Here is a 12,285-nt window from a genome sequence, read left to right as displayed (position 1 = left end):
TGTCATGCTCAACCAGGTTTTTGTAAGTCCGAATGAGGCAAACAACTGCCCAGTTTGAGAGAAAATAGACTTGTAACTGCCTACATACTGTTGGTGCAATTTAAACCACAAGCCTTCACAAGACCCTTGGCATAACATTTGCTATGCCTGCCCTTCATTTTACGACCGCTGTACAGCTGCGAAATGAACTTCTAGTTGTTATGACTGTTTTTTCCATAGTGGTAACATTTTAGGTATAAATGAGCATATTCTCGCAATCAAGAAACCAGCCAAGGTTCATGTCGATCATGTATTCTGCGTAGTTTTCCAAAGGCCCGGCAATAGATTTTTCGATATCTGGCGGAAAGTACCATGCAGCGTGCCCTAAGATAAAACTGTTGACGTTTTCAGGGAAAAGTACAGATTGACAGACTTTTCAGGGTGAGGTCAATGTTTTGCTGGGCTCCTTGAAGGACTGTTGGGGTTTTACAATTTAGGTACGAGACCAGTTTAACCCGGAGTATTTTAAAAGGCACTAGTACGCAATGCCATTTTAAAATTTGTTCAGAAGTTTTTCAATAAATCAAGACATGAAACACAATAAACGTCTGCAATGAGCTTCAGACCAGATCGACAATACCCGTGAAAACTTGAGGCAAGGTCTCACGAATAAAAGGACACCAGATTTGTTGAGACAGGAAATCGTTCAGAGTCAAATGTTGCAAAGTTGCTCACTCTTCACAAGACCTCTGTAGTGGTCCAAACAATCAAGAAATACACACAAGGTGCAATTCCTTCCTCTGTACTCGAACGAATCGAATGGACAGACGCCTAATGTTACATTTGCAAAGATATTTATTTGCAACAGATGAGTACTGAAGGCAGATCCGTATTTAAAATCTTTTTATTGTGCATCTGGTTTCCACATAACAGGCATATTCACTGCATAGGGTAGTTTTGGCAAAGTACAGCCATTTTTATTGTAAGATATCATAAAAAAATGTCATTTCCTACATTTACAATGAAATCTAAAAAAAACTCCTTTTGCAGTCTGATTTCTCTCATGATATATTCTTAATAAAATAACAATAAAACTGACAGTTATACACTTAACATTCGCGATGCTGTGTCTGAAAAATAAAAGCAAACTGTAAAAAAGGCAGAGAAACCGCAGTAAAAACTAGCCAAAAACGCTTATTGTACATCACTCTCAATAATTGTTGTCCATAATGACTCAGTGATTGTGGTGCAATAAATATTAAACTTATTGCAAACTTGCATAAAAATTTAAGCGCAAATGTTCCGTCAACAGCTTTGTTTCAATTACTGGCATGCGAGGTTGAATGAAAGATTAATCTGCGCTCAAAGATACCAACCCGCGACGTGCACACAACTTGTATAGAGCATAAATCTGAGGCGGCAAAGCAGTGGAAACATTTAATAATTTGGTATGAAACAAGCAGAAATTGAAATTTGAAAGAACATAAAAACAAAACAAATACATGTCGGCAAAATCTGGATCGGGCAGCGCCTTTCACAGCGAGTCCTCGCTACTGGAACTCTCCCCTTCATTGAGCTGCGAAATAAAATATGGCGGTAATAAGAAAGTAACAAAGTGCATAGTTGAACAAGACAAGGGGTGCACATTAAGAGCTAGTGAGCGCGGAACAGTATGTTAAAAATGGGGCGCACTGAGATGAAGAAAACGTACAATCTTTCCAGAAAGGAAACTAACACACCCATTTGTTTAAATACCGTTTCCAATGCTCAGTTATACATTGGGTACTCTTCTCGGCAGTAGCAAGTGCATAGTAAGTGGTGGTGAAATATATAGGTAACTTATATATAATAAGTATGAACATCAATGCTGATAGGAATAGTGCGAGATCACTAGTGAATATTAGAGAGCGACAAGTGGCCACTACATTTCAGTAGGTCCTGACCATGAAATACAGTGCCAAATTCCGTAATTCTTTCTTTTTTCGCGGTGTGACTAGGATTTATATGTTTAGACCACGCCTAAAAGTAGAAAAAGTAATCATTTCTTGCAGTTTAACGGAAGTGACTTGAAACTGAATTATGGAAGCTTTAATATTTTGGTACGTAGTCTTGGGACTGGTATGTATGACAGCATTGAATGTAAAGTATATATATTACCCAGTCCCGTTCTATTTTGTGCTACTTTCAACGACGACAGGAGTTGCATGGTGAGAAACGGTCCTGTTGTCATGGCCGCCAGTGTACCACATCAAACCACGGCGCATGCGCATAGCGTGCACGCAGGCGCAGTGAACCAACGCGCTCGAATGCAAAGTGCTCTAACAATCACTGTTTGCAACGTTCAGCAAACGACTTCACAACCGCAGCAAATAGAAAATTCCGAATACAAATGGTTCGCGAGATTTTCCAATACTCAACTCACTGACCGGTTAGTCTTTCATTGCACTAAAGAAAGAAGAAATAAGCCTCATGAGCAAAACTCGACCTTCTACCCACTCTCTCTGTTCCCTTGAACTGAGCTCTCTCAGCGGCGTAGTGGCTGTTGCTATGGAAGGGAGAGGAAGGTTGGTTGCATGGTTTCCGTCTTGTCTTTTCGTGGCTGCTGCTGCTTGTTCAGGGATGGAGACCAGCGCCTTTCAATACGTTGCAACAACTCGACTTTATATACAGGAACTTATGTACAAATTTACAAGACTCTTCACCGTTGGAATCGTCGCATGTTGCCTCGGCCGCGCCGATAGTGCAGAGCACGGTTTGCTGCGACCAGAACGAGCGCAAGGGGACGGGAGCCTGATTTTAACCCCTCCTTTACCCCTCCCTATTCTTCTCACGGCCAACAAAAACAATTCAGTCCTTTTATTGTACAGACTAAACACACTTGTTGCAGTCCTCTCCTCTCGCTCTCTTATTCAGGCACTCGACCTCTCGGTAGGAGAGATAGAGAAGAAAAGACCGGCCTGCACACGACATTCCGCGAACTGTGCGAACGCACACAATGGTGCTGCCGTTCGGCTGCAGGCCCCTGCTATTACCGCGACATGGCTACGCTATCCAGCGTGACAGCCATCTCGCGGACTCAAATCAAGACGGATGGGTGCACCGGATGTCTTCCCGTTTCCAGGCGGCACTACGCTGGTCGGCGACCACCCAGCTGGTTGTTAAAAGCGGCGACCGACCGCAATCTTTTTACTGAAACGGGCGTCCTTATGCCGGGATTATCATTTCCCGAGATCCGCCTCCTTGGAAAGCACACCCTTTTGTGACAAAGAAGACTCACTCTCTTGCCTGCGACGCCATACCTTACACGCTCTTCCCAAGGTTTTATCGCAAGGACTCAAATGTAGCTTTGCGAGTAACAACAGCATAAAGAAATGACGCTGAACGTCACCAAGCCCTGCAGCCGCACTTTGCAGTTCTCTGAAAGCCAGAAGCATTTCGGCAACACGCGCAGTATTCTCTCTCTCTAATCCTTGAGACCCCACCGAAGGGTCGCCACCACAAAGCACCCCCCAAACAAAAAACGACACGAGGTCACTGTGTACATGTACAATAAATAAAGCAGGCAAATCAAAGAAAAACCAAACTCCTGCATGCATCTAGTCATACACATACGCAAAAAACACTTCACTGAAGCACACACACCCTTCCGCACATAGTGCTGTTCAAGTTAAACCCCGGATACCATAACTCCTGCATGCTTACACACAAGCCAAAAAAATACCCTTCACTGAGACACACACATTTGACGCATGGTGTTGTTCAAGTGTCTCCAGGTACGCGCGCGTCACTATTACCTAAAGGAGTGTCCACCCCGTGCCTAGTCCTCTAAGGTCTCAACCTCGGAGCACCGCTGCCGACTCCCCAGCACTCATTAGGCACCCTCGAGAGCACGTGTGCATTGCCACTCTCGACGGCTTTCCTGTGCTGCACCGCTACATGACACCATTGCAGCGCCAAGGCCCAACGGGTAGGCTTAGCTCCAGGAAGAGTGCTCTGGGTGAGAAAAGTTAGTGGGTTGTGGTCCGATACCACGGTGACCTGTGCGCCGAAGAGCCGGAAATCATACCTTCTCAGACCACAGATGACTGAAAAGGCCTCTTGCTCAATAGTCGACCAACGCGTTAGAGTTGGAGAGAACTTGTGGCTCGCAAATGTGATCGGCATCTCGGTACTATCCTCCGCATGTTGCGACAGGCAGACTCCAGCCGCGACCACGGACGCGTCTGTAGACAGCCAATACGGCCGCTCGGGATCTGGGGGTCGATAATGCTGCTGCCTCACACAGTGTGGTTTTAGGCCGCTGAAACGCCCTTTCAGCTTCCGCGGACCGCGAAATTTGGCTCGGGATTCGCTTCCCCGTTAGCTTGGTTAGGGGCCTCGCTACCTCCACGTAATCATTCACTTAGCTTCGGTAGTAGCCACACAGGCCCAGTACGCTGCGTAGTTCTCTTTTAGTTTCCGGCGCCTTTAACCTTTTAATCGCCGCAAACTTTTCAGGGTCGGGTGTATGCCGTCGCGAGCCTACTACATGTCCCAAATACCGGATCGATGAAAAAGCTATCAGACATTTATTCCTCTTGACCTTCTGGTTAACTCGCTTTAGGGTCTCAAACACCCACCCAAGGTGTTCCGCGTGCTACTCGAGCATTTCGCTAAAACAGCTATATCGTCCCGGTATGCACATCAGCGTCCGCTGTGTGGCCTTAGCAGTTCGTTCATTGCTCTCTGGAACGTTTGAGCAACGTTTTTAAGCCCAAAGGGCATTTACGTCTAGGCAAACTGTCCGCGATGAGACGCAAATGCTCTCAGCAGGCGCGAGGAAGACTTGAGAGGACCTGCCAATAACCTCTTTGCAGGTCCAGCAGCGTTATGTACTTCGCTTTCCCTACGCTCATTATGAGTTGTTGCTAATGGGCCATTGGATATGCGTCCGCCACAGTCCCCGCTTTCTATGCCCGAAAATCGACACACAGTCGCACGCTGCCGTCTTTCTTTGGAACGCACACCAGGGGATGGGCATGCGGTCTGTCGCACGGAAAGAACAACCCCAAGTCGAGCAGCTCCTCTTCCTGTCTCCGCACCTCGGCTTGTAAGCTTTTGGGTACCCTGTACCGATGCGGGCTCCTGTCGACGAACCCGTCTGGCAACCTTATCTCGTGTGGCCTTACTGCCGCTACCGTTGGCCTTCCACCGAACTGCTCCACATTCCTCCTGAACACTTCGCAGATAACCCCGCGTTCTCGTTGTACTAAATGGGCGACCATATCGCGCGCTAGATAAACTTCTGCACTACGCATTGCCACTGGCTGTGGAGCGCACTCTACGTCGCCAAAATCACCGTCCTCCTTGAACATTACTCCTACCAACATAACCCTGGTCTAATACGGGCGCAGCCTATTTGCGTGCACCAGATTCCGGTTACCTGCAGCCATCTGCACGAAGTATGATTGCTCGCGGTGTCTCTCAGTGATACTGAATGCCCCTTCTGATTTTGAAAACGTTTTCTAATTATTATTACGTTAAGTTTTTATTTGCGCAAGGGCATCTAAGGCCAAAGAGCGCCAGTACAAGTGGTTTCATTTCGGTTATTAGTTTAAAAATAAAACAAATGATGTGTAGCAAATATCTACGAACCATTTAAAACACAGTGCATTTAAAAGAATGTCACTTTGAAATAAAACTTCATTTCGTTTGCTAAAGTCTGTGATGATAAATTAGTCTGCAAGACCCAAGACCCTCGCAGCTGAAGTCCTTGCCTGAGCAAGAACTGCGAAGGCTCAGACATACTTTTTATGCACCAGGCGGTACCTCACGCTTGAAGCACAGCCTGGGGGATAGGATGGAATGATATCATGGTTGAAAATTTGACTTTCCCAATATAACAAAGAAGTCTCTTAAGGTCAACCACTTAATCAAGTGATAAAAACAGCGCTGGATGAAGTGCGATATGATATTGATAGAGCTCCCTGAAATGGGTCAGTCGTGCTTGGTGAAGCACAGGACATTGTATGAGGACATGCACAATGGTTAGACTCTCTCCACAGTGTATACATGTAGGTAGATCAGTGCCTCTCAAAAGTTGTGTATGTGTGGCATAAGTGTGGCCTATTCATAGCCGTGTTAGAGTGACTTTGGCTTGCCTGTTGAGTTTTTGTGGGATAACTTTTTTTCAGCTGGCGTTTTACAAGGTGGAGTTTGTTGTCGACTTCTCTGTCCCATTCAGCTTGCCAGTGGTTGCGTAGACCTCTACGTACAACAGGTTTTAGATCTACTCCCGGGACAGAGGTTATATCTATGGTTTGCCGACCAGTGGCTTCTCGTGCATTCTTGTCCACTATTTCATTGCCCGCAATTCCAGAATGACCTGGAATCCAGTAAATAACAATAGAAAGTTTTAGGTTGTAGGCTGCATAGATTTCGTTAAGGAGCTTGTTGAAAGTAGGGTTCTTGCTGTACTTGCCACAAGACAGGGCCCTGACAACACTTAAAGAGTCTGTCTACACTATAGACTTTTGTATCTTGCGTTGTTTAATGTGTTGTATTATAAGCAGGATACCATAGGCTTCCGCTGTGAAAATGCTGGTATGTGTATGCATGGTTTTGGTGTCCGAGAACTTTTGTCCATAGGCTGCACAAGATACAGGTGTTTGAGACTTTGAGCCATCAGAGAAGAACGCGGTTGAACGATATTTGTGTTCAAGGGCCAAGAAATGTTGCTCAATGAGTGCACTCGGACAATTTTCCTCTATGATGTCTTTGAAAAACCAGTCACAAGTGACTGGACACTGCTGCCAGGGAGGGATGGGTTCGACATAGTCACTTTCCTCTAAGTCATTGAAAAAAAATTGCAAGTTTTTCTACTGCAGGTCTTATTGCCAATGGAAACGATGAGGTGATAGAAGGACGGTTTAGGTATAACTGGGTAGTAGACACATCGTTCATAAGTGTTTTGCATGGGTGCTGCTTCAGAGACATGGTCTTAACTGCTTAGTAGACTCCTAGATACGTGCGCTGATAGTCTAGTGGCCACTGATCTGACTCTGCATAAAGGCTGTGAATAGGGCTGGTACGGAAGGCACCAAGTGCCAGCCAGATACCCAAGTGGTATACAGGGTCCAACATTTTCAGTGCTGTCCTAGAAGCTGACTGATATACTATGCATACATAGTCTATGCGTGACAGAACCAGGCTTCGAAACAGAAATATGAGACAGTGCCTGTCTGTCCGCCATGACTGATGCGATAAAATCTTTAAAAGGTTCATGGTCTTGAGACATTTTAACTACAGCTGTTTTATGTGCTGGATGAAGCTGAGTTTGGAATAAAAAATTACACCGACAATTTTTTGTTCTTTCGCGATGACTATGTTTTGTCCATTCATTAGTATGCAGGTGTCAGGATGCACACCTCGTCGTCTCGAGAAAAGCACACTAGTAGTCTTCTCAGTGCTAAACTTAAAACCATTCTCGTCAGCCCATTTTGCAAGTCGCTTAACACCTAACTGTATCTGGCGTTCGCATATAGTCAAGTTACACGATTTGAAAAAAAATTGAATGTCGTCCACTTATACAGATTCCGATATCGCAGGTGGAATAACAGAGCGAAGAGAGTTCATTTTAACTATAAATGGTGTGCTGCTTAACACTCCTCCCTGCGGCACTCCATCTTCTTGAAGAAATGTGCGCGATAACACAGTACCTATTTCTTACACGGAACTTCCTTTCAGACACGTAATCTTTTAAGATGGTAATCAACCTGCCACATATTCCGAAAGACAGTAGATCTTGCAGGATTCCGTATTGCCAGGCAGTATCATATGCCTTCTCAAGATCAAAGAAAACAGACAGGCAGTATTGATTGTGTACAAACGCGTCATGTATATACGACTCGAGGAGGACAAGATTGTCGGTTGTAGATCTAGCTGTACGGAAACCAGACTGGCACGGGTCCAATATGCAGTTGTATTCCAAGTAATAGACCAAGCGGCAGTTAATCATTTTTTTCAAACACTTTGAGTAGGAAGCTTGTGAGGGCGATAGGCCTGTAACTATTTACCGAAGAGGGATCTTTGCCCTGTTTAAAGATTGGTAATACTATTGCCTCTTTCCAAGAAGATGGTATTTTGCCCGGTATTGAAACTCTTGTAAAGTGCTAAAAGGCAGTTCAGGGTTTTATCAGGGAGATTTCTGGTCATTTCATAGGTAAATGTATCAGAACCAGGAGCAGAACTTCCACAGCAACCAAGGGCAAGCTTCAGTTCATATAGTGTTAGTGGTTTATTGTATCCGTCTGATACAGGCTTGTTCCGCAACAGAGGTACACTTTCAGCTATGCTTTTGTGGCGTAAGAACTTAATGGTATAGTTTTATGAGCTTGACATTTTCTCAAAGTGTTCGCCAAGAGCGTTTGCCTGTTTTTCTATTGTATCACAGCAGTCATTCACCAAAGGGAAGGGATTTGGGCCTTGTCCTTTAAGTTTATGCACCCTATTATAAACCTTGCTGACGTCTGTGTAGAAGTTTATTGAGGATATATAGCGTGTCCAGCTTTCCCGTTTGGCTATACGGCGAACGCGCCTGCCATTCGCTTTGCAACTTTTAAAGGTTTTCAAGTTTTCTGTTGTTGGGCAGCGGGAAAAAGTCCTCCATGCTTTGTTTTGCCGTTTTCTAGCAATTTCACACTACCGATTCTACCATGACTTTGGGTTAACCTTATGATTCCTGGACTACAGTAAGCACTTTTTCCACAAGTAAGAACATATTCAGAATTATAGTTGGCCATCTCTTCTACTTCCAAATGGTCTACCTCTTCGAGGTGTAGTGTACATAGCTCTCTGAAGTTAACCCAGTTTGCAACATGAAAGTTCCACTCTTTGGGATAAGACGGCCGGTCATCCCGTTGTTTTGTTACTAAAATAGTTGGAAAATGGTCACTTCCATATGGATTATTAATAACTTTCCAATCTAATTAAGGTAGGAGTGACGGTGACCCAATGGCTAAATCTATGCATTAATGTGTATTGTGTGTGGTACTGAAGTACAATGGCTCTGCCTTATTGAGCAGACAGGCTCCAGATGCGAGAAGAAAGTTTTCGATTGCACGACCTCTCGCATCACATTTGGTATCACCCCATGGCAAACTGTGAGCATTAAAATCTCCAATTAACACATAAGGTTCTGGAAGCTGATCAATAAGCTTTTCGAACTCTGTTTTATTGAATGGTTCGTCAGGAGCTATGTAGATCGAGCAGATAGATATAAGATGGTTAAATAGTATAGCGCGAACAGCCACAACCTCAAGAAAGCTTTGTAGCGCAATGTGCTGGCATGCTACGCTTCTTTGTGCAATAATGGCCACACCTCCAGAAGAGAAATTGCCACCATTTTGATCTTTACGAAAAACCACATATTGATTTAAGAAATTCACATGAGTCGACTTTAAATGAGGTCCTTGAACACAGAACACTTTTGGCTGATAGCCATTAAGCAAGTCTTTGATGTCATCTATGTTATTAAATAGGCCTCTGGCATTCCACTGTAGTATTTGTGTGCCCATTTTAGATGTGTTTTGTGTTGTGTGCTCAAGGATGGAAAGTAAGCTCACGGACCCTTTCCAGGGGCCATGACACGAGATTTTTCTTTTTTGGATCGGTCGACAGAGTCGCGCCGATTCTTAGGCGCTGGCTGCGCCCTCAAGCTCGGTGTTGTGTATATTGCCTCTTGCGAGGCGCTGGACACGCGCTCTTGCGAGCGCTGCGTTTGTTTTGAGGGTCTCGTCTCAAAAGACGAGACCTTCGCGGCCCCCATCCCGGAGGTTGGTGGGTCTTTCTTGGATGGCGGAACAGCACTTGCTGCAACCGCCGAGGGCGCGGATGGCGTCATTTAATTTATTTAATTTAGCATTTAATTTACACACTCCTACTCCTACTACTCGAGCATTTAATTTACACACTCCTACTCTAACACTGAAATAAACTTTCTTGATGTACTCATTCGAGTTGACGATGGTGCGTTGGTAACTAACGTATACAGAAAACCTACGGAAAAGCAACAATACCTGCACTTCAAAAGCTGCCACCCGCGACATTGCAAGACCAGCATTCCCTATTCTGCCACCCGCGACATTGCAAGACCAGCATTCCCTATTCCCAAGCACACAGATTTCGACGAATCTGCTCCCGCACCGAGGACTTCCACAAAAACAGCACACATATGCGCGAAGTACTCCTTAATCAAGAATACCCGCCAGCTATCATCGATGACGCCATCAAAAAAGCTGAAAATCTGGACCGCCAGATTCTTCTCAACCACCAGAGAAACGCCGACCAACACCGCAACAAAAACTTGTTATTAACTTTCAAGAGCAACCCACCGAACATAAACAACGTCCTAAGAAAACACTTTAACATATTGGAACAGAGCGTGCGACTATAAAAAAATTTCACTTCTCCTCCTTGTGTTGTATACAGACGGCCGAAAAATATAAACGATCATTTATTAAATTCACAGATAGGTGTGAAACCTCAAATTGGGTGTCACCCTTGCGGAAAAAGCAGATGCAAGGTATGCAAACACATGCAGACAACGACAGTGGCGAAAAGCACCCACTCGGATTTTAAGCACAGGATAAGAGGTGCACTAGACTGTGACTCAGACAACGTCATATACCTCCTGGAATGTGGGGTATGTAACAAGCAATACGTGGGCCAGACAGACACTCCGTTTAGAATTAGATTCAACAACCATCGGGCACATGTACGATCTCTGCCAGGCCTTCCACTTTCAAAACACTGCACATTAAAAGACCACAGCTTTGATGACATAAGGGTTACACTTCTAGAAAAGAACTTTCGAACAATCAGAGAACGGGAACAACGGGAATCTTATTTTATCTACAAATTTAACACAATAAAATACGGAATAAATGAACACCCAGGCACTCAGTCAGCGTTACGACCGCTAAAAGACGCAAACGCTTCTCTCTAATCAGTCCGGTTTCATTACGACAATAATATTACCCGCTAACGAAGCTTTTGGCCTATGCATCTGACAACATAGAAATGATTTGCCTCATCAAGCACAACCGGAACGCACAGATAAGTAGTCCCGGATGTCGTACGGTCGCCCCCCCCCCCCCCAGGAACAAGAACAAGAACAAGGAACAGAACGCACATTCTGTTCCTTCACTGACAAGGAGCTGACAGCTAGGTGGTTTCATTAACTTTTTCATACATGCACGCATGTCTTCCCAGTGAGCCGCAACTGTGTGGTGACTGTCCCGGATGTCGTACAGTTTTCCTTCTTTAATTTTTAACCCACATTCTGTTCCTTCGCTGACACGGAGCCATTGCATATACAGAATATCGATGGCGGTGCCTCAATCACCGGCTTTTTCGTTCCTCCCGACACCACCAGCACACACTCGAAGCGCTTAAGCCCTCCCCATTAACTTGTCCTAAACTTCAAAGAGGAACGAGCCGCCAGCGGACTACACGGAAAGGTGAAATACAAGAACGGCGGCTCACTGCTCACTTGAGGAAGAGTGGGTGCGGGGGAGGTATTGTTGACAATGATGAAATTGCTCATCTACCTCTGCCCTACTCCGTTGAAATGCTGCCCCTTTCTAATTACGCCGTGTCGAGCTTGCTTCTTCTCCTAGATTTTTTATATTTTATTTAATGTTTGTCCTCCCGTTTCGCTGTTTCTTCTTTTTTTCTCTCTTTCTTTTCTTTCTTTTTCTTTCCTTTTTTTAGTTTTCTTTTGACCCCTTCCCTCCTGTTTCGAAAGGCTATAAGAAGACACGGAACATGTTTAAATAGTATTATGCCTTGAAAAAGACGGGGTTCCCGTCGAAACGTCGGTACAATAAACAGTTGTTATGTGAAAGCGCATCTACTTTCATATTTATAACCTTGCAGCAACCGAAGAAGTTATTCTTCTGCATATGGGCCTTATATATATATATATATATATATATATATATATATATATATATATATATATATATATATGTTTTACTGACCAGGTTTTGGTAATTTCCTTTATATTACAGCAATGGATACTTTCTCGATAGCAGTGTTCTCCTTTCTGAACCTTAAAGCAGGTAACAGCGGTACATGTCGGTGTAACTTCTCAGTGTAGCGCTGTGCACCAGTAAGTAGCCCACCATGAGTGTACTGCATCTGTGGCTACCTTCGTAAAAATTGAATTAGTGACAACGTGCAAAGAAGGCTTCTAGCATCTTGCACAAGTACCTCTGGAGCAGATGCGCCTAAACCAAACGAAGGTGCACTCTTTCAGTTGAATTT

At 44.5% G+C, this 12,285-nt stretch overlaps 1 protein-coding gene across 1 annotated transcript in view; it reads right to left on the bottom strand.

Moving 5' to 3' along the window:
• Positions 1 to 865: 865 nt before the first annotated feature.
• The window catches only part of LOC119161966 (membrane-associated tyrosine- and threonine-specific cdc2-inhibitory kinase-like), a 101,873-nt gene continuing 90,453 nt past the window's right edge, over positions 866 to 12,285 (bottom strand). Inside the window, exon 13 of the mRNA XM_075879907.1 lies at positions 866 to 1,555. Coding sequence (XP_075736022.1) covers positions 1,514 to 1,555 — 42 coding nt within the window. The 3' untranslated portion in view covers positions 866 to 1,513. The remainder of the gene's footprint in view (positions 1,556 to 12,285) is intronic.

The sequence above is a fragment of the Rhipicephalus microplus genome, chromosome X (genome assembly GCF_043290135.1).
Source record: "Rhipicephalus microplus isolate Deutch F79 chromosome X, USDA_Rmic, whole genome shotgun sequence".
Classification (NCBI taxonomy): domain Eukaryota; kingdom Metazoa; phylum Arthropoda; class Arachnida; order Ixodida; family Ixodidae; genus Rhipicephalus; species Rhipicephalus microplus.
Note: the sequence above shows the minus strand (reverse complement) of the source record. Positions and strands in the feature narration are given on the sequence as shown.